The 21,398-nt window shown below is 43.5% G+C and overlaps 1 protein-coding gene across 11 annotated transcripts in view; it reads right to left on the bottom strand.

Moving 5' to 3' along the window:
* Positions 1-10,733: 10,733 nt before the first annotated feature.
* KCNJ15 (potassium inwardly rectifying channel subfamily J member 15) overlaps positions 10,734-21,398 on the bottom strand; it is a 35,973-nt gene continuing 25,308 nt past the window's right edge. For 5 of the 11 annotated variants that reach the window (XM_030020702.1, XM_030020703.1, XM_030020701.1 and 2 more), the window contains one exon: positions 10,734-12,863. In XM_030020702.1, the coding sequence (XP_029876562.1) occupies positions 11,717-12,863 (1,147 nt within the window). In that variant the 3' untranslated portion in view covers positions 10,734-11,716. Of the gene's footprint in view, positions 12,864-13,192; positions 13,331-13,438; positions 13,455-13,612; positions 14,550-14,580; positions 14,732-14,840; positions 16,203-16,804; positions 16,963-21,398 lie in introns of those variants that run through there. The other 6 variants (XM_030020699.2, XM_030020698.2, XM_030020697.2 and 3 more) reach the window with 6 other exon arrangements.

The following is a 21,398-nucleotide window of genomic DNA, read 5'->3' as shown; positions in this document are numbered from 1 at the left end:
AGTGAATGCCGTGGGAAGCATGCCAGGGTGGGGAACCTGGGAGAGAGACAAAACGATGACGAGCTGCATCAGCTGCAAACCTGGGTGCCGCATTTCCATGTGGTGCTTGGCTACCCTGGTGACAGACACGTTATAAATACCTCAAGACAGACCCATTTTGGAGGGATGCCTGCAGCTGTGGGGAAGCTGCAGATTAGAAATTCCAACCGACTCGTCACAGGCACGAAAAATATTTCCCAATGCTGCTTTGTGCTTGGGGGGCTTTTCTGAAGCAGATGAGACTTCACTAGCCTCATCAAACTGCTGTTAGAAAGGCTTGTGAGAGCTGCATTCAGCCCAAAAACTGATTACTGCTGTTGTCAAAGCCAGTATGATGTAATGCTTGCCCTTGGAGCAAAATAACAAGACTAGTGGAGAACTGATTGTGGTTGAAGAGGTGAAGGCTCAAGCTGGCTGTTTAATGCCATCACTGGATTGTGAAACAGAGGGGCCAGTAGCAAGACCCCACATGTGCACCTAGCCACCAGGTCACGCAGACCAAAATGTGCTTGTAGGGCTTATGTCACTCACGTGACGTCAGCCAGCAGAAGACTGCAGGCAGGATTATGTCACTACTCCTATCCCAACCTATATTCAGGGAGACATAGGTGTCCACCTTCAGTAGCGTGCTTTAAATTACATTTGACATTTAGTACAATGTCCAAACCATCCCCACTCATTTGTTCCTGTGCTTTGCGCTCCTGAAGAAGTGACCATCACACAAAATCTGCCTCATGGTAGCTTGTCCATGTAGGTGCTTACCTCATGGGTGACAGAAATGTTGACAGAATGGTTTACCACATAGGTGAAATGTGAGACAGATTTTACCCTGAATTATGAATCTCCCAGATCTAAAACCTTTCCAGGATAGACCCTTATTACTACAAATGCAATTGTGAAGACTCTTAATAGGCTGAAAGCATTGTCACTTCTGAAAGATGAGCATTTGTCATTCTGGTGTTCTAGCGAGCTCAGTTCCAGGCAGTACAATACCCAGGACACAACCGAGGCCTCGCTCCTGTGCAAACAACGGGAAGCAGAGGAAATGATGCAGAGCCACACTGGAGCATCCACCTTCCCCTTCATGAAGACATGAATAAGAAATCACCAGGCTGAATCATTTCTTTCTGATAAATGACTGTGTATTAATTAAACCTAATCACTCTAGCGTAGCTCCTTATACGGCTGCTAAATTGTTACCAGCTTACTGATGATCATGTTTACGAAAAGTAATTGGGCTACCTTTTTATTGGCATTACCAGAGATTTCCACCCATCGCTAACTTGTTCCTTCCTCCACCACAGATCCCTTAGATGTGCCAAATGCCAGATTAACTATTTATGGAGCTGCTGTCTGCCCGAAGGGGAAGAAATCTCCAAACTGAAGAAGGAGGCAGGTGCAATAAGCATTTTTAATAGGGTTTTTCCTCCTCATTGGTCACTGGTGGTGTTTATAAGGACAAATGAACAAAGAAGAATGACATGGTGCAATATCCCTTTGCTTCCCTGTAAGTGCTATTTTTCTGCACTACCACAAAATTCCTCCTGCCCAGACTGATATTAACATAAGGCTTGTATGTGCTCTTGGGGCCCTGATTCCATTCGCTGTCTCCCCTTGCCAACATGTAATGTGTATTTTTTTCATATATGTTTTATATGTTCATAAAAAGCTACACCCCACTTGACATCTGTTATCTGGATTAAGGCTATCCATTCAGCTGGCCAAAAAGGGATGGAAATCTGTGGAGCATTTCAGTTGCCACAATACACAGATGATGGTCATTTTTCAGGTTGCTGACATGAACAAATCCAATAAAACTAGTAATCAGCCTATGGACTTAAATAAAACAACAGAAAGGGGAAGAAATACCAGGTCCTCCTCCATAATGCTCTCCTATTTATTATTTTTGTCTGTGTGGTCTTGCGATCATAAATGTTGCCATTACAGTCTACATGACTTTCTTGCATGTATCATGGAGCAAAGGATTTATCACCAAGACCTAGTGAAGAGAAGACAAAATGCAACGCTTTGAAGGTCTCCTCTGAATTCAAATGTCTAAACTGAAAATGGCCAGTATTGAGCCAGCTCAGAATTACTGCTACATTTACTAGATCTAGTAATGTCCAGAGTTATTTCCGCTCTGCTTTTTTACAAGTCACCTGATTTCATTTCTCCTCTATCAACAGTCCAGTAAATGAAAACCAGACTCATAATCATACAATCAATTTTATTACATTGCCACTGCGTGAAAAGGAAGGCTTCAAAGATGAAGCAGCATTTTAGATAGGGAGAGTGAGCAAACCATGACTGCTTCAACAACAACAACAAAGAGGGAGCATTTAAATAAATGATTATGGAAAAGAACTATTTCATATAGTCAAAATGTAATTGGGTACATAACATGGCCGATATGCTGATGGCCATGAAAATTTAATTACCTTCCAAACCGCTGAATGAATTATGCAGCCTCTGATTGCTGCAGAGCAAAGTTTATAGGCCAGATTCACTGTTGGCACAAGCAGAGTTACATTGGCTTCCATGGAGTTGTCATCATTTGTTCCACTGGTGAGCTTGGCTCGCCATCCCTGCAGTGCAGATCCAGAGTCCTTTGAAGTCAATGGAAAGGGCCCTTGACTTCAAGGGACTTTGGATCATGTCTGGTGTACCATGTGTTTTGCCAGCAACTGAGTAAGTTATACTGCAGATCACCATGTACATATGTATTCAGTGTCGTGACACGTACTGATCTGGGAGTGGGACTGAAAATGCATCCCTAGCAGCAAATACTCTATTTCTGTAACCTAAGCCTGCATTTGGAGCTGGTCTCTTCACATTTAGAATATTTCCACTTAGTGCCCAGCCCCTCAGTTTGTTTGCAGTTTAATTCCTTCTAGCGTGTTATTCCATCACCCCCTCAAATCGCTCAGTAACTGCCTGAAAAATGAAGCTATTTTAGATGAAGCTTCATCGGAAAAGATGTGGTTATAAGCTAACATATTCTTGCCCTGCACCAGCTGTCTGTTCTCTAAACCTAGCTGTGAACATAATTTTCCCAAGAAAGCTCTCTGGCAGAAGTTAGGTAGGAGAAGGATGACGGAGAGCAAGATCATGCATTTTAACCACCAGTTAGTAGCGTTAAGTTGCAGAGCTTGCTCTTGTCAAATACTGTCCAACCTGGGTAGAGAAGCTACATGTAAGCAATGCAGTGACTCCAGTCATCACATAACTAAAGAAATGCAGAGAAAGTCCAATGAAACATGGAGCTCTTCATAGGGTCTGCTTCCCAATGACTTGGTGGGGTGCCTCAGATGGCATCTCTGGACAGGCTCAGGATGCATCACCTGGGTGGCCCTCAGTCAGACCTGTGCCTGTCTGTCCTGGGCCTTTAGATCGAGCCACAGGTCTCAGCAGTGGCACTCCACCTTTCCTATTGAGAGGCTGAGGGAGCAAATGGATTTTTACTTGTCCATCTCAGCACAACAAATGTTTGTGAGAGAAGGCAGCCATGGAGAGACGGAGACGGAGCAGACACACAGAAAAATAACCAGAGAGGCTGTCCTAACAGGCAGGAATGGCAGCACAGGCTGACCAAGAGAACTGAGGAGAACAAAAATTGTGCTAGTTAACAGTGGTGTTTTTCTCAATGGACAAACATCAGCATGAATTTGAACTATCTCTTGGATGAGAGGAGATGAGATAGAAAATCTGACACATCCACTTCTCAGGTAGCATCAACTGTATTAAAAATATTTACATGCCTAATGTGACCTTATTGCAACCTCACTGAACTAAAAATCAGGTCTCCAGCTTTGACACCTGGTATTGACATTTCCAGCTTTGACCTGCTGGGTTACCCTTGCTGTTTTGGTATTCTGTGCCACAGCTTCCCAGCTATGGAGAGGAATGACAGTAAATCACGTTGATTGCTTTAATAAAGCACTATCGGACTTCCTGCTCTAAAGAGGAGCAAAAGCGAAATAGGCAGAGTTACTATTATTTAGCAGCTGTATTCAGGTATGACATGGATACTCAGTAATGGGATGGTGATATCAGATTGCAGGTTTAAAATAGACATTTTCAGAATATAGAAGTCCACAGACGAACTTGTGAAATACCAGTTCAATCACTGACCATGGATTAGCAATGAAGTCTAAGTTCAAATTCCAGCTAAAAAGCCAAATGTATGGTTGTAAAATATAATGTTTAAACAAACCTGTATCTAACACCAACTGATCTTCACAAAACAGAATTACAGCTGGCTACAATCCTTCTGGGTTAGCATGAAACTACTAGAAGTTTAAAGCTTTTTCATGTTTTGTCACAATCTTGATAATGGGCTTATTATGAGGGTTGTAAAATTTCATTACAGCACATTCATTTCTTGAACAAAATGAGGCTCATTTTTCCAGTGGAAATAGCCTGCTCTTGACGATGCTTCTCTCTGCGCCAGAGAAAAGGTTCAGCTGGCTTCTTGGATCAGCTTTACGGCCTCTTTGCAACGCCAGGCTGCTGCAGAAAGGGGAACTGTGGAGCCAAGAATTTGGCCTCTGGATTTCAGTGACATTAACACCCAGCAAGAATTCCTGGGAAGGACCACTTCCATGAGCGAAACTGGAGCCATTCCTCACAGTCTGGGGCTTGTCTGCACATGCAAATAAATGCATCTGGAATAAGAGAAGCTGTAAATTTAAAGTGGGAGAGTGGTAAAATGGAGCAAGTCATGTGGCAATGTGATTATTTCTTTTTTATTTCTGATGGAATCGGTCATGAAAGTCAGTGAAGTTGGTGCAGAGAATGACACCCACATTCCAGTCTCACAGCGTCCACGTGTACTATCGCTCTGGACTGAGTTACTTGGAGTTGTTAAATGATTGCGCTGGAATAACTCCATGTGCAGACAAGCTCTCATTTTTCTGTAGAACAGGGGAATGGCAGAAGTCTATCAGGGAATAAATTCAGCTTGCATATTTCCTCTCAGGACGAAACATTTGCCCGTGTTTGTGCGGTTAGTGTAAATAAAATTGCCAGAATAAAGCAATCAGTGTTTCGTTAATTGACATTTCACAGCTGAGTAAACTTTTTTCAATATATCAGCTGGAAGACTCAACCATTTCTGGTTTTGGAAACATCAGTTTTGAGTGTCTGTTCTAGCTTTCAAGCACTTTGGTTGAAGGAGAAAAGATCAGCTATCATACTCACCCAGATATAAGTCAAAATATGGTTTTAGGGCAATTTTCTAGAAAAAAACCCCAACTTGCCTTATACTTAGGTGCAACTTGAAGAGGAAAGCAAGTCTCAGTTCTGAAGTGCTACACACTTAGAAAAGGTATTTATCTGTTCCTCTTTTCCTTGCCTGTCTTTTGGTAAGCATTTTCCCTATTTTTTTGCCAGACATGAACTGTCATAATATGCACCCAAGTTTGCAGCTTTTAGAGATGCTTCATGTTTATACAGAACTTGTAGGGTTCATTTGTTATTCATTGCTATTTCAGGGCACTTGGTGTACAGAACAGATCCTCTCAAAATGAATTCATGGAATAGAGCAGAGGAGAGAGGGAGGGAGGAAGAAACATGGGGATCTCATTGGGAATTACGCTTAACCTCCATTCTGACCTGCCCCAGACACCTGATGGTACCGCACTGAGACTGAAGTGAGTGATTCTGTCACATGAGTTGGACATGCTTTGGGAAATGAACATAGCCTAAACCTTTGTTTCGCACAGGAAAGCGGCTATATGTCTGCAGCTTTACAATGAAAAACTATCCTGACTTACAACAAGCATCTTTCATAGGCTACTATGGTATAAACTGTTCTTTCTGAACTTTGTCTACCATCAAGATAGAATTTATGATACTTTTTTCTGAAAATAACAATCTGTTTTTTTCCAATAACTAGCAAGATTGGCCATTTAGCATGAATCACCTAATTTGTTCCAGATCTTGGACTTTGATATTTATTTTGAGATATTTCTTATTTTGGAGCACATCAAAGGGTACATTTCAGAGACCATTTTACCAATTTCATTGGGTAAAGAATGAATAATAATTCCCTAACTTGAAAATTGTTGTTCAACCGCAGTTGTTAAGTGAAATCTTACTCTGCTTATGATTCAAGTATATATCTTTGTTGCGAAGGAAAGATAAATAAATTATGATCCTAACCAGCTTCAGATAATTAGATGCTTAATATGAGCAGTAGAAGGGAAAAGACGTTGAAATAGGTCTATGGGAGGTGAACAATTTGTCCTGCAAAAGCCATTAATGAGTACTGGAGCCATCTGACCTCTGATAAGTCTTCCTCAGACACCTCAGCCCTTTTGAATGTATAGCAACTCAGACTCGCCACATTGTAGTTTGAGGATGGTGTGTTCCCGAGAGAGAGTAGGTATACAGTGAGGGTGGCCAAAGACAGCTTTATGTTGCTGCCCCCATCGGGCACTTTTGCTCTGCATGAAAGTCAGAAGAACAAAACGCACGTCTTGCACCTCCACAGTGCAGGATCTTAGCACCAACTTGCCTCCATGAGCTGGTTTTGGTTTCAGCAGAGCCTGCCATACATTTGAATCTCAGCCGGAGCCTTGGTAGTGCCAGGCAATGCTCCATTCTGCTGTTGGTCCTGAGGATGCTGATCTTGGGCACAGGACAGGAGCAGGCAGGTAGAGCAGTACAGTCTTTGTCTGCTATGAAAGACTCATGCCAATGTGTCTGTCAGAGTCATAAATCCTATGTCCTTAAACACTTTTCCTCCTCTCAGTATCACTAATGTCAGTCATCATGTCATATTTGGTCTCGATAAACATTTACAGGGCATAGTAAGGAATGAATTTAATGGTCATGCAATATGGTGAGGTGCACAGTGACCATTGTGGAATTTATTGTTAAGAGGAGATACAAAAAGCATATGTATGTTGTGCTACTTGTGGAATTATGTTATTTTGCTGTGTGTAATGTGTGCTAATGCAGGACAGGGCAGCTCTGAACAGTCTCTACTGAGGGAATACATGACATCCTGGAAATGCTCCAAAAGCTCTTTCAAGCCATTTGCGTACAGGATGTTCAACCAGTACCTATTGCATTAAAAGGGCTCTGTTCTGGTAATCTAATATTTGCAGAGAGCATCTGCTGAAAGCTGAGCAGGCAAGTCAGGGTAACATTCCTTTATTCATGTAATCCCAACAACATGAGGGTGACCAGGACATGACTGCTTTGCAGCCAAACAGTATATTAGCAATGAATAAGCAAGAGCTAGAGCATACACTATGCTTTTTTTAAGCTTCTCTCCATTACGGGTTTGATAGTCATCACAGAGTCTTACCCGCTCTCTTTCAAGATCAGGCTGTCATCAGACTAACACTGAGCAAACACATTCAGAAGTCATCAGGAACTGTTGCTCAAATACAGAACTTGCATTCACTTTTCCCAGTCCTTTGAGTCATCTCAGCAAATCTGAGAGTAGGAGTTTTTTTAGCCTGGCATCCTATGGAAGTGGCAAATGTTCAGTCATACGGATCAGTATGAGTGTGCATGATTGGTTTTTTTTTTTCTCTCTGTTTTTCCATTCTGCATCCCCTCACCCAGTACCTTTTAGACCTAATGGCTATTTGCCCTCCTACCTCTATTCAGAAAATTAGAGAACCACATTTTTCTGGAGACCACTATGCTCCCCTGTCAAGTTCTTGGCTTTCCCCAAGCATTGTCATCTGTTTGGAAGATGAAGTGAAACATTTGTGAAGGATGGTGGATCTGACTCTGGCACAGTCAGCCTGCAGTCTCTGGGGGTTCATTTCTTCCCTTCCTAAGTCATTCCAAGGAAGCAACAGAAGTGAAATTACGCTTCTTCAATCACCTACCTCCACAGAAAAAAAAAATCAAAAAGAGGAAAAAAAAAAGAATAATGAAGTATTGAAGCCAAAGCCAAAGCAAATAGTTCAGAAGCAGTCCATGAGCTGAAATAAGTTCCCATTCAGCTGTGTGCTGTACAAGTCCAAATAATTAAAATGACTCTAAAAATGTTCTGCTCACTGATAACTCATGAATCAAAGAAAGACAAATATGTCATATTCCTCAGTAAATTTTAAAAGGTAAATTTTAATTTATCATGGCTATTTCCTTCTGAATAATCTAGTTACTGGGATGGAGGATTTACTTGATGGACATACTCATGCACTTAGTGCACACAGGGACATGGGGCTCCACTGCTTTCTTTACTCCCTGAAACTTTAGATTTAGATTGAATTTAAATTTATTCGTAATGTTAGTACATTTTAGAGACTAGTGTAATCATCCAACACAGTGGTTCCCAAAGTGGTATCTTCTATTTGAGGGGCAGGGAGAGGAGTGAGAAGGTGCTGCTGCCAGCTGTGTAGGGACCTGACCTGCTGGAACTGTGGATGTTCTGCTCCAACACCCTTGGGACAAGCAGTCAGCAGACAAGAAAGCTCTCACACCCTCAGTCACCACGTGGGCAGGACAGTCCTTACTCACGGGTAAGGCAGCTTTGGGACGGCCATGGAAGTTTTGCTTCTGGTTCTCCATCCTGTCAGTCCTCAGCAGAGGTAAATCACTGTAGCTGTGTTTACACAACCAGAAGAGCTTACCACGAGCAGTGAGAGGTTGTGGTTTGCTGGTGATTCATATCAGATTCACATGCCGTGATATTTTTCCACCGCAGTTCAGTACTCTGCAGGTAAGCATGCTGCTGCAAGGCCACTTCTGCTCTTCTTAACTTGCAGATAGAGCAATGGAAGTTGTGCTTGCACAAAAGCATGAAGGCGAAGTACAGCCTGTTGCAGAGTAAGACTGTGTTCTGAAGCTGGAATGGATGAATAGCAATGCATTTTGTATTATACAAATGTATGTATATAATACTACTGTACAGTCTCTCACTAGCTGATGAAGGTTTGCTTTGACTTTGCCGAAGTTTTCTAGTGTTTTCTTTTTCTTTTATTTTCTTTTTTTTTTAAAGACTTGTAGGACTGAAAGTTCAGACAAAATAATTTCTGTGATGCTTTTTTTCTTTCCAAGGCTTTTGCTCATGATGTTTTTTCTTCAGAATAACCTAATGACTGGAATGGCCTAGTGAACATAGCGACTGAACCTTGGTATTGATGTACACAAGGACTTAGGTCTCTACCTACTTGCTTAGCTCCCGAAGTGAAGATCCTAAAAAATTACTGATCAGCAGCTGTCAAAGCCTGGAGCAGCCTGGTCTCTAGGCTCCTAAATGGCTGCCACACAAAAGTACATTGCTGCAGCTGGGTACCCGCAGGACTTCCTAGATCTGACACTCAAGAAACACGTAGGCCCACTGGGACTTGGCACGTGTGTACCCTGCAGGGCTCAATGCCCTAGGATTTCTTAAGATACAAGCAAGAAAGTGCAATAACAAGTTTATTGAAATCAATGGAGTGCTCACCTGAAGGATACAAATTGACATGTCTGTCTTTGTTTCCAGGGATGGGAAGAGGATGGGAGGAAGGGGATCAGTTCATCATCAGGTACTTCTGGAGAAGAACCAGCTCACCTGCTGTTGGTGAAGCTCTTTTACAGTCAATACACAGACAGTTACTTTAGGAATGATCTGAGCACTTACCCAGATAAGAAAGAATTGGAGTGTATGTCTGATTATCAAAACACGGAGGCTAAGGCTTGGCAGAAGTAGGGTTAAGACACCTGCGCACTTTCACCTCAGCATCCCAAAACACTGTTCTTTCTTTGAGTTGTAGGACATGAACCTCAGGTCTACAAAGTGACTGCAAAAATTTATGGAGCGTAAATGCTTCCTTGCAATGAAACAAGTGATCAGACAAAGTGAAGGAAAATTGAAAATTAACAATCAATAATTTAAACATTAACATCCTCTATATGTGGTTGCAAATGAAACCTGTGTGACAACACAGCATAATACCACCTGGAAATTCTTTCTAAAAATGCTAGGCGGGCCCTGCAATTACAATGGTTTGAGAAACCTTGCTTGTATCGTAATGGGTAGGGAGCCTTCTTTGATTAAGTTGAGTCTCTCTCTTCAGACAATTACTTGGATCTCTGACTTCTCACACAGAAGAGCTAACCATTTACATGAGCAGTTTTAAGCCCCTCATGGTCCTCCTTACTACCCTCTTACCCCCCCCCCCCCCCTTCTTCTTGACATTCATTCTTGGTGCCATGGGCATCTCTGCGCTCAACTTGCTGCATGCCTCTTTAGGCACCAGGCTAGACTAATTTATTGTATAGAGTATTGTATGGCAGACTGCAGGACTACATTCCACTAGGCCACACGGTGCCGGGAAGCTAAGCACAGTAACAGTAATTGTAATGATGCCAAAAGTCCTTTCATCACTGCAGGCCTTGGTGGCTCTCAGGCCAAGACCTGGCCCACAGGCCCAAAACTCGTACTTAATACAGCTTTCCCTTGCCAAAGCTTTAGAGGAGCAAAATCTCTAGAACTCAGAAAGCTGCCAAAGAGATATGAGTCAGAAATAATTTCTAAGTCCCATTAAAAAAGCTGAGTTATGTATAATAGGCATGCTTTGTGGACACCACTGCTACCTGGTTTGCTCCCCATAACCTGACCGCTGTAGTGGTCTGCTGAGTCCCTGGGTTGTGTGCGGGATGCAACTGCCTACGCCAAGCACTCGGCTTTTTCTCTGAGGTACCACACCCTCTCCCCGTGCCACAAAGAGATCAGGAGCTGCTCAAATTAAATTCCTTTATTAATGGAATGGTTTTAATAGACCAAAAATGAAATGGATGAAAGGAATGCTTGTCCTTTATGGTTGCCAAAGAAAGTAAATGTTGTCTACAGACATTATACAGCTTTCTTTTAACCAAAATTAAATACGGTCCATAGCAAAGCAAGCAATCTGTAGAAATGTATTGTTATGCTGCTATTGCAAACTATTTACATTGGATAAAAAACAGGTGTCTCAAAGCCAGCTTTAACCTTAGTTGATTACTGTAATGATTCTGTGTATCTTGCCCTCATCTCCCCTTTTTGCTATTATACATAAATCGGGCATTAACGAGGTTAAAAAAGTGTGCGATCACAAAACAATCACAAAACGAGCTCTGAGTAGCAGAGACAGAGAGTGAGCTCCCTTCCTCACCACCCAGCATGACTACTCTGTCACCCTCCTTCAAGATTTAAGAAGGAGTTTATAACCTCCCTACAGGCTCTTCCCACATCCAACCATTTGTATCTCCAATCAATTTACTTTCAGTGCCAGGAATCCCCACTAAGGCAATACCTGGTATGAGAATATACATTTTAAATATACATATTTTAAAGGAGCATATTTTCTTCTAGCAGTACGGTGTGCTGTCTCTGTGAATCCGTGTTCACAGTAAAACCATGTCAAATAAATATTTGAAGGAATCAGCACAGTGCATCCAGTTTCACTTTCCAAACGGAAAGTGGTGTGTCTGCTTTTAGTGGTGGTATAAGGCAGAGACTTAATACAAATCCAACTTTGCTAAGTCACGATCATGAACAAAGAAATCCTGCCTAATTACAAAATACTTGATTAACAACTCAGCCAAACAAAGGGATAGGTTTACTATACACCAAAGCTATTTGCTGAAAAGGACTTCACTGCTGGTTTCATAGCAGACATACAGCACAGAGATTATGTTTTTTCAGTTTGCGAAAAGAATTAATCAGAATAGTTTGTCCATTCAGTCAAACATTGCTCTGCTGCAACAACATCGTTCTCAGTTCCCTTTCTCTTTGATCCTCCTGCCTGTATTTCTCCTCTAGTTTTTGTTTTTCAGAGTCCATACTATAAAAAGTGGAATCTGTGCTTCTCCTAATCTTCTCAAACTGACTGAAATCCGCAACGTACTTTCCATTTGGAGAGAGAGAAACCACAGGCACGAACTCATAGCCCCAGTGGATCTCCTCGGGGATGTAGGAAGTCCTGCTTTGGCAGACAGCACTGGTGGACTCCACCGTGGCGTTCAGGAGCACCACAAGCTCAAAGTCCTTCTCCTTGAGATTTTGAGGTGTGAGATCTCTTAAAGGGCTGCTTTCATCCAAAATATGGTAGAAGGTTAAAGGCAAAATGAGAAATGGACTCTCTGAAGAGGAGTCAACGTTGAACTTGACACTGGCTTGATTCAGCAGGATCCGCTCCCCTTCTTTGGTTTCATACGTTTGAAGAAGCTTCCCAGACAGCTGACACTGTATCAGAAGGCTCTTCCTCATATTTGCTACTCTGATCACTAGGCAAAGTTCTCCATTGTGTTTAGTAATGACGGCACAGTGGCTGAATTTAATAGTCTCTGCCCTTTTTTTAGGTCTTGCAATTTTGGCCAGAAAGGTACCTGTGATGAAGATTTCAATCAAGGTGGTGATGACCAGTTGGGCCACAAGTAAGAAAATGGCATGAGGACACTCCTCTGTAATGAAACGAAATCCATAGCCAATGGTTGTCTGTGACTCCAGGGAGAAGAGGAATGCCCCAGTCAGAGAGTCTACGTTCTTGACACATGGCTCACGCTTTGGGGTGAACTTATTTATTTCTAAATCACCATGAAGGAATGCAATGGCATAGTAGATAACTCCAAAGAGGAACCAGGTCATAACAAAAGTAGCAGCAAATAAGGTGAGTTTGTACCTCCACTTCATGTCTATAACTGTAGTCCACAAATCTTGAAGGTAGAGTAGGTAAATGCCATCGACTTTGTCTATCCGCACATTGCTGTGACCACTTTTGGACATCACACGGGGTTTGTGTGCCTTAAGCATGGCAGTGTCAATGCCTCCGTTAACCAGTGGGACGCGGGACATATTAATCTTTGTGGTTTCCATTCTCACTGCTTCAGTCCTAAGGAGAGAATAAAAGAAGATTGTTACTTAATGAAATCAAAGCACATAACTGATTCTGAAAAGCATTTGATGGAGAGAAGGCACAAACATAATCTAAACACAGCAACAGTGAATAAAAACAATTGGACTATAAAGTTACCATCATACAATATCTGACATTACAAATAATTTGGAAAAAAAAAAAAAAAATCATTCTTTGATTCTGGTGACTGCCAGATATGGAGAAGTAAGTTTCTTTTATGATAGCCTGCAAAAGAAATTTGACAAAGCTGAAATTTTATATTAGTACTTTATTTCTGTAAAATGCATTAAATTTTTTTTTCTTACGTTTCTCTAGAGAAGAGGCTCTTTTTGATTACTGAGCAGGTTTTCTTTAATGCCCTGAAGAGAGACATCTGATCAAAATTAAAGTCGCGTCAATGCTTGGTTTAGAACGCAGATCCAGCACACCACCTCTGTCTCTTCCTGCGACGGAGACAAAATGAGCCAGACCAGCTTTCACTGTGAACAATTAACTTCCACAAGTGATTTACTCAGTCGGATCTGGCTCTTTGTTACAAACTTACAACTAACCTAGAGGGAAACAAAGCAGACCTGAACACATCAAAGTCGAGATTTGGAAAGGAATATTTACACCTGAAAACACTTCGAAGATGTTTGCACTGTACAGCACTCTGATTTTAAGCCGTCTAAAGAAAAAAAAAGGAGGCAATTCACAAAGTCAGCATTCTAGCCGTGGGCCCTGACCTGCGCGAACCCAGCAATCATTGGACCACCCGACTCTTGAAGTTTGTTTACTGTGCATCAGTCCGGATGGAGAATAAGTGTGCAGACACTCAGGACTGAACAAAGCCCACAGAGTGAAGCAGAACAGTGCCTGTGCCAGTTTGATGAGGCAAGTAACAAGACCCGGCTTGCAGGACTAGACAGTGATTACGTAGAGCGAGGACAGTGCATGTTATAGTCGTTTCCAACAACAAAACTTCCTGCTGACAAAAACAACAAAGAAAGAAAACATCCCATGCATCCTTTGTGCTTTGGCAGGTCGTACAAAAAGCATTGTTTTGTTCCATTGTTTTCCTCAAAAAGAGCCTTAAGTAAGTGATTCGTTTTCATGAGCCACTGAAAAAAAAAAAAAAAAAAGAACGTCTTCCTTATAGCTACTTAAAAGAATTTTGCAGGAAGTACAAGATATATTTGTGGTACACACATGTGCCAGTCCAGGACATCAGCATAATTGCTCACTGAAGTACCTTTCCTGTTATGTCAATTAGGGAGAATTTTTGTTTATGACTATACCCATCACACTGTTGCAGGCTTTCTGGAAAAGGGTAATTTAACTTAACTCCCATTAACACCTGTAGCTCATTCCAATTTTGGTTTAATCACCAACATTTCTCTTCCATAGCCAAGGAGCCATTGCCATATATATATATATATAAAAGAAAGGAGTGCATCAATGATCCCAGTAGGAGATTCCTTATGTGACAGTCAAATCAACCCACAGTGCGCAGCATGTCCGGATAATAAACAGGAAAAAACCTTCAAGTGATCTGAAAAAGAACAACGGGAGGAAATGGGGGGGTGGGAGGAGTAGGGGTGGGAAGGAGCATACATGCAACTGCTCTTTAGGCAAACTCAAAATCAAGCGCTACTGTCAGTGCGTGTTAAATACAGGCAACCTCTCATGGGAAAGCTTTTAGAAAAATGCATACCACTTAGTGAAGAGGCTCCATTCCCCACACCTAACCTCACCCTGCATAAGCTATGGATATAAAATGTATGCAAAAATCTGTCCCGAAATAAGCACGCTGCTTGTCCTCAAGCACACTTCCCTTTAGCTATTACTTCCAGGCACAAACATTACGTTGTCAGAACAAATTTCCCTGCCACGGATTGCTAGGCCAGGAGATAGCTGGCGTTTCCAGTCCAGCGCCGGAGACACAGCCCCATCCCATCCCCCTGCTCAGCCTACCTGGACGCCTGCTCCTGGGAGCAGCTCCCCAGGGCTGCCGGCTCCTCCTCCTCTGGAGGCCAGGAGGATAGAGACGGACAAGGCTCCACCTTCCCTCCTCGGTACTCCAGCCGGTGGGCTTTTGCTGGTGGGGCAGGGAGAGGGCCCGCAGGCTCGGCAAAGAGCAGACTTACCTGCTCAGGGTCAGGGGTGGCCCAAGGCGAGGGACGCGTGGACAGTCGGCACAGCACACTCGCCATGGCTTTACCATGCCCAAGAAACACTGGCTTCTGCACAAGTGGTCGTCATATGTGCAGTAAATATTGCGTGTTTGGGATGCACTGGGCATGCTGTGCAGAGTGGCTCTGCCCCACACGCACTGTGGCTCTGATACTTCCTTCACATGCCAGACTTGGTACGTGTACACTGCACCATTCGTCTGCAGCACCAGCCGGGTCCACAGTTTCAACCGGCACAAGGGCCTGGTAAGAGTTCTTGCCCCTGCCTCTGCTCTGCCCTGAAATACGTTGTTCCCTGTCCGGGAGAAACAGAGAAAATCCTCACATTGCTACCTGCTGCATTTCGAGACCTGGTGGAGGACACCTAACATCACAGACACACTGACATGCCGTAGCAGAAGAGTTCCCCCCACAAGATGGGAGGTAGGAAGATAGTTGCAAGGCACAATGTCTTCCCTGGGCTACGCCAACAGAGGGACAGCCACAAAATTTGCCGTTTGAGGCTTAATCTGAGACGTAAAGTTTTGCTGCAGCCCTGGGCAATGTCTGGCACACTCCAGCCTGTTTCAACTCACAACCGAAGCCATTTCTCGCTGTGCCTCTCTACTGTCTGCATGTGTAAAGTTCATCTCCACATGTGAGGTCAGTGTGGCAGAGCTGTTAGTTTTTGAGTCCGCCATAGATGAAAGGGGCTGTATCAGAGCTCCCCTGTCATCTTTTGTGTCCTCCCCTGATTTGTATTTCTGTATGTGACAAAGTTACTCAGCTTTACAGTGATTTCCTGAAATGGATCCCAGCCAATTTCTGGTGCTTTTTTTGGTGGTAGGGTATTTTTTGTGTTGATTTGCTTCCTATTTTTTTCTCTTACATCGCTTTTTCCTGTGTGATCCTGAATTCCTCTAGTGCTCTTTTCCTCTCCAGGGAAATTCATCTTGGTTTCCTTTCCCTGCAGAAATACTTCCCTTCTTCGCTGCCACACTAATACGGGAAGAGAGGATCTGTCATACCGCCTTGGAGCAGCACTGCCTCTGCTCCCCTCCCTTATTGCTGGCAGCAGCCAGCAGCAGTCATCTGGGAGAAGAAACTCTGATGAAACCAACAGCGGAACAAAACTGGGCTTCAGAGGAGAGTTTTCCCCAGCCCTCCACTTCCCCACTGTTTCCTGAGTGAAGTGACCAGTACAATATCCCACAGTAAATGATTTGTTGGTGTCCGTATGTATAAAACCCATGTTATAACATCTGCATTACTATTTCCTTATACCTTATATAGGCACCTCAGATGCTCTACGCCTTGACAACCATCCCCAGCACCTCAGCCAAAAGATTTTCGTTTGTTTGGTTCCTACTCCTTTCCTGCTAAATCAGAAAGCACATCTACCACAGTACATTAATATAAGCAAACAAGCCTGAGTAATAATAGTATACATTTTTAAATTAAAAGAACATCTACTGTCCATTAGCTAACTGATTTTACACTGATAAAGTATTTTTTACTACTGTAAAAAAAACCTCTACTCAAACTGTAGCTGCAAATAGAAGTGAACTGAAGTACAGTTAAGGAAACAGATACTTCAAAAGGGAAGAAAATGAAATTGTCTCAGACTTGTCTAGCACTCTAATGTCCTATGAATTACCTCCTTTCCTCACCAGCCCTTTGGAACAGCCAAAGGAGACTGCCCATCAGAGAACATGCTGGTAAGGAAGTTTAGTGCAGACAAAGTCAATAAAACATAGAGCTACATACCAAACCACCAACCATGAATACCTTGATGTTAAGGTAATTCCAGCAGCCAGGGATATAACAAGCACATTAACACTGCTTCCAGAGACCACATTATCAAGAAGTCGAAGCCAGCTTGCATACACGCAAAAATGTTCCTGTTGCATGAAGCCAGATTTGCTTGTGCAAGATCTCTTTTGGCAGACACAACTGATTAGAAGTGTACAGGAGCATGACTTGTTCAAATGGCTTCAGCTGTTTGCTTTTTTTCAAATCAGATATCCTTTGCCACTTGAGCACACCCTCATGCACACTTCACTACTACTCTGATACAGGGGCAAAACTTGAACTGTTTTTTCAACCAGCATAAACCATTAGCAGGCTTGGCATTAAAAAAATGCAGGGCTGTGGAAAGAAAACATTGAAAAGAACTACATAATCTTTAGATCTTTCCTAGGTCTGATGTGGTTCAGTAGGTTGTAAAAGTCCCTCCTGAATTCTCAGTGCTCTGCCTAGCATGAACACCCTCGTCCCTTTGGGCAATGCACCAGGTTATGCTGCACAATTATCAACCAGCAAAAACCTCCTCTGTAGCTGAGTTATGGAATAAAAAAGCAGAGAGCAAAGGTAGAGGGAGGGAAGCAGTGGTTGCAAAAGGATGCTTCATCTCGGCCACACGCTGCAGTGTGCAGTCATACAGCTGGACACTGCTACCCTGGACTTCATAAAAGAGTCCTTCAGCGCTAGGACTGATCAGCGTTGAGAGTGGTGATAGGCAGGCTGGCAGTCAGTCATTTTGTGAAAGATGCTGCCTTTAAGAAATAAATGAACACCTTTTTATTTTCTTTCACAAAAGGACTGAGCCAAGAGAACTGTAAATACGCCCTCAAGTCAAAATCTGTTCCCAAAGCTGTGCCTTCAGCTTCCCATCCCTCCGTAGAGCCACCCATCAGCGCACGGCAGCCCAGTGAATGGTGACTCTCCCCGGGCTCGGGCACCCCGGAGCGGGTGGAAGCAGAGGCACGGCAGAGGCACGGCCGAGCCCGCAGGCAGGGTAGTGTCCGGGGGCTGCAGAACTGACGGCGTCCCAGGTGGGGGTGAGCAGCGCGGTGCGGGAGCTAGCGGCGTGTTTTTCATCACTCACGGCAAGGCCAGGGCAAAAACCGTTTCCAGACCAGTGTTAAGAAAGTGAAAACCCAAATCCATCTTTGTCTGTCCTAGGCTGCCTGCCTGACATCTGGCCATGGAAGATGAATTAAAGCTGGAGAAGTGTCATGGTGCATTGTTTCTAAGGGAGTTTTGTTCAGGAATCTTGTTCTTTCCAAGGGCAGGATGTAAGGTTTTGCAGTAACTGTTGATTTACGTAGATGAGCCTTGGAAACTACACTGATGCAAGCAAATAGAAAAACCAAGCAGGCAGAGAGAAGGCAAAAGATGACTCAAAGCTTATTGAGGTTGATGGAGAAGCTCCCAGTGATTTCACAGGTCTCTGGATCAGGCCTCCAAGTGGAGAAAAAGCACAAACTGCTAGCATCTGAACAGCTAACACACTGCAAGTGAGCTGTCTGTCCTTCGAAAAACCTGCCCGCCAGCCTCTGCCCTGGGGTCTGTGGGTGAACAGGGCACTGGGCCGTGTAGAGCCTTCAGTCTGGGAACCTTCAAATATGCCAAAGTCTTCTTTCAGAAAGAAGTAAGTAAACTGATCAGTTTCTGAAACTGTCCTTTTTGTGTTCGGTAATATGGTTTATTTTATACAATGCTTCTGGAAAAGAGAGAAAGGTTCCCCAGAAACCTGTTCTCTTCTTTTATTTTTACGAATGGCTTTTCTTCAGCAGTGCAACATTCAATACCTTTGAATGTCTCCCTTGCTGGGGTATTGTTGCTTCAAACTCTATCCTATTTCAAACTCTTCATTAGCACAGTTAAGCATTTAAAACCTGCCTCTGCTGTGATGCTTTTCCCACCCACTAACCCTTTCCTCATTCTTGCTGTGCAAACCTTAGCTGTCTCTTTCTACACGGGCAAGTCTAAACAGACTCTCGAAAGCCTGTCCTTTCTGTTTCTGAGAAGCTGGGTGCCAGAACTGCTCTGCAAGGCTGAAAGGGACATTATTGTTGCATTATGCTTATCAAGCTCATACCCTGTACTATCACTTTCATTTACATCTTTGACCTGCTGTAGGAACATTAGTGACCCCTTACAGTAGGCCTCCGGCACAAGCAAACATCTCAGCAACACCACAGAGAAGGAACTGAGCTAAGGGAGGGTGGGAGTGATGTCCTATCCCAATTGACGTTAGCAGTCAATAGTAAAGCCAGCACTAGACCTTTAGAGAGCTTAACACCTACTGCTGTCCTGTTTCGCAGTCACTGCCAATATTTCTTCACTCTTCCCTTCTAGGATGCCTTTGGGGGCTTTCAGAAGCTACATCCTGTCCTTCTTTCTCCCCGAGGTGTTTCTTTTTTCCATGAGGGTATCTCTCGTTATCCTGTTTTCCTTCATTTTGCTTAGAAGCCCATTCCTTTCTTCTTTCCCACTCTCTGCGAATCAAAAGATCCAAACTAGTTGTTGTGCTTACAACACCACCAGAGGAGCATGTAACCGTGGCAGCAGAGCTGTTTCTCACAAGACTGCACACTGTTTTATGTTCTGCAAGTATCTTACCATAGGTTTACAGCACCTATTCCTGACCCCTCCATCATATGACTCTGTTTTCAATGGTTTCAGATTTTGCAAGGCTTCAATCCTTTGGGCTGAGGTTTTCCTCAAGACTGGTCACAAGTGAACACACTTTTTTATTCATTGTTTACTTAATGCGTCAGTCAAAACAAAATAGCCATTTCCAAAATCAAAGCCAAGAAAATATGTTTTGGGATGTTTCTGCGTCCATGTTAAGACAGTTTCGGGGTCTTTTCCTTCAGGAAGGCAGAGTGTAAATGCATAAGCAATTCTTGGTGCAGAGACGGAAGCTCACACTCCCCATGGCCAGCTGAGCACCCTAACAGCTTGGCCATAAAGTAATGTCAATGTCTTCTTGCTTTCTGACATTATAAATCCTCATCCATAGAGTGATGCAGCTTCATTAGGAAGTGCAGAGTCTCCCCTCCCTATCTACCCAGTTCCTTATTAGTGAACTCCCCTGCAAGGGTGGGAATGTGGGAACAAATTGCCTCAGACACAGGGAGGAGTCTCACCTCCACCTCCTTCGATGGTCAGATTTGGGAACACAAGTGGCAGCAGCCACACAGTTCGGGGAGCCTTGCTATGCAGGAAGGAGGTGGAGAAGTAGAGAAGGGGGTATGTTGGGAGAAGATTGAAGAAAAGACAAGGAATGCCTCATTTCTGGCTCTTCTTGCTTAGACACAAGATAAACTAATCCATTTGGTGTCTTATAGGGTGTTTTGTGGCATGCCCAAATGCAGAGCTGCTGGGCGCCCAGCGAAATGAGGGTCAGAAATGGAGACACCTGTACATGTCGAGCACTTCCAGCACAAAACAGAAGCTGGGCAGGGATTTTCCGCAAAATAGTTTTTCACTTGGTCAGCTAAGGCCTACCTAAGTCCTACTTAAGTACTTAACTCCCTTTTGGGGAAGGGGCCCTTTGCCAGCCAGCTGCTCCAGCTGCTGTGAGAGCGTGCTTTCATACAGCCCCCACTGCCTTCCCCATCGCAGTGTGAGGACAGGCCACCTCGCTGGAGCACGGCTCCCAGGGGAGCACCGGCCGGGCAAAGGCATCCAGAGCGGCGCTCTGATTTCAGGGCTGGGGCTCAAGGTGGTTGAGATGTTTGCCCAGAGGCATATTTTACCTCTCTTTATGCTTATTTATATACTGCCTGGTATAAATCACCTGGCTATAATCTGACCGCACGAGCTCATGTGCCAAGACAGTTTCATGTTTCTGTACACAACCAAGGGATGACTGTATTTCCTTCTAGTGGTGGCAGCTTTTATAACGATACAGAAAATAATGAGTCTGAACCCATCTACTGCTCATTTCCTAGGGAAAGGAGTCCCCTCTCAGGTCAGCGCAGAGCACAAATGTACCAGACTGAGCTGCTGCCCAAGTTTGCTGTTACTGTGGTTCCCTACTCACTGTAGCTTGCCTGTACCCTTGTTTTCCTTTCTTTCACAGCAGGTAAAGGACAGCACCTTGTTTTTAACCTCTCCAGTACTCACCCATCACTTCAGAAGCTGGCAGTCGTGTACTCTACCACTGAATACTAATACTACTGCTAATACTAATAAAGTTAAACTCAGAGCAACTGATTTGCCAATCTGCAGTTAGTTTGAAATTTGCTGCTTTTGTTTCAGACCTGAAGGGTTAGTGGGACAGAAAGTTTGTGTGGTTTCTTTTCTTGTTTGTTTGCTTTTTTCTCCAAATTAATTTCTTGGTCTAATAAAAATCTGGTTTCATTTAAAAACAAACAAGCAAACAAAACCAAACCCAGACACTTACTCTAGATTTTTAATTTAAATTGTCAGCAGGTGGCTGAAAATGAATAGTAATGTGCCTAGTCATGGTTATGCAAGAGGCAGGGAGAAAATTTAGCACTTTGCTGATTGTTCACGAAAGCTGGCTAAAACGTCTGCAGTCTGCCTTCCCCAGGGCCTCTTCTTC

The sequence above is a fragment of the Aquila chrysaetos genome, chromosome 7, assembly GCF_900496995.4.
Source record: "Aquila chrysaetos chrysaetos chromosome 7, bAquChr1.4, whole genome shotgun sequence".
Lineage (NCBI taxonomy): Eukaryota > Metazoa > Chordata > Aves > Accipitriformes > Accipitridae > Aquila > Aquila chrysaetos.
The sequence above is the reverse complement of the archived record's forward strand: the minus strand, read 5'-3'. Positions and strand labels throughout refer to the sequence as shown.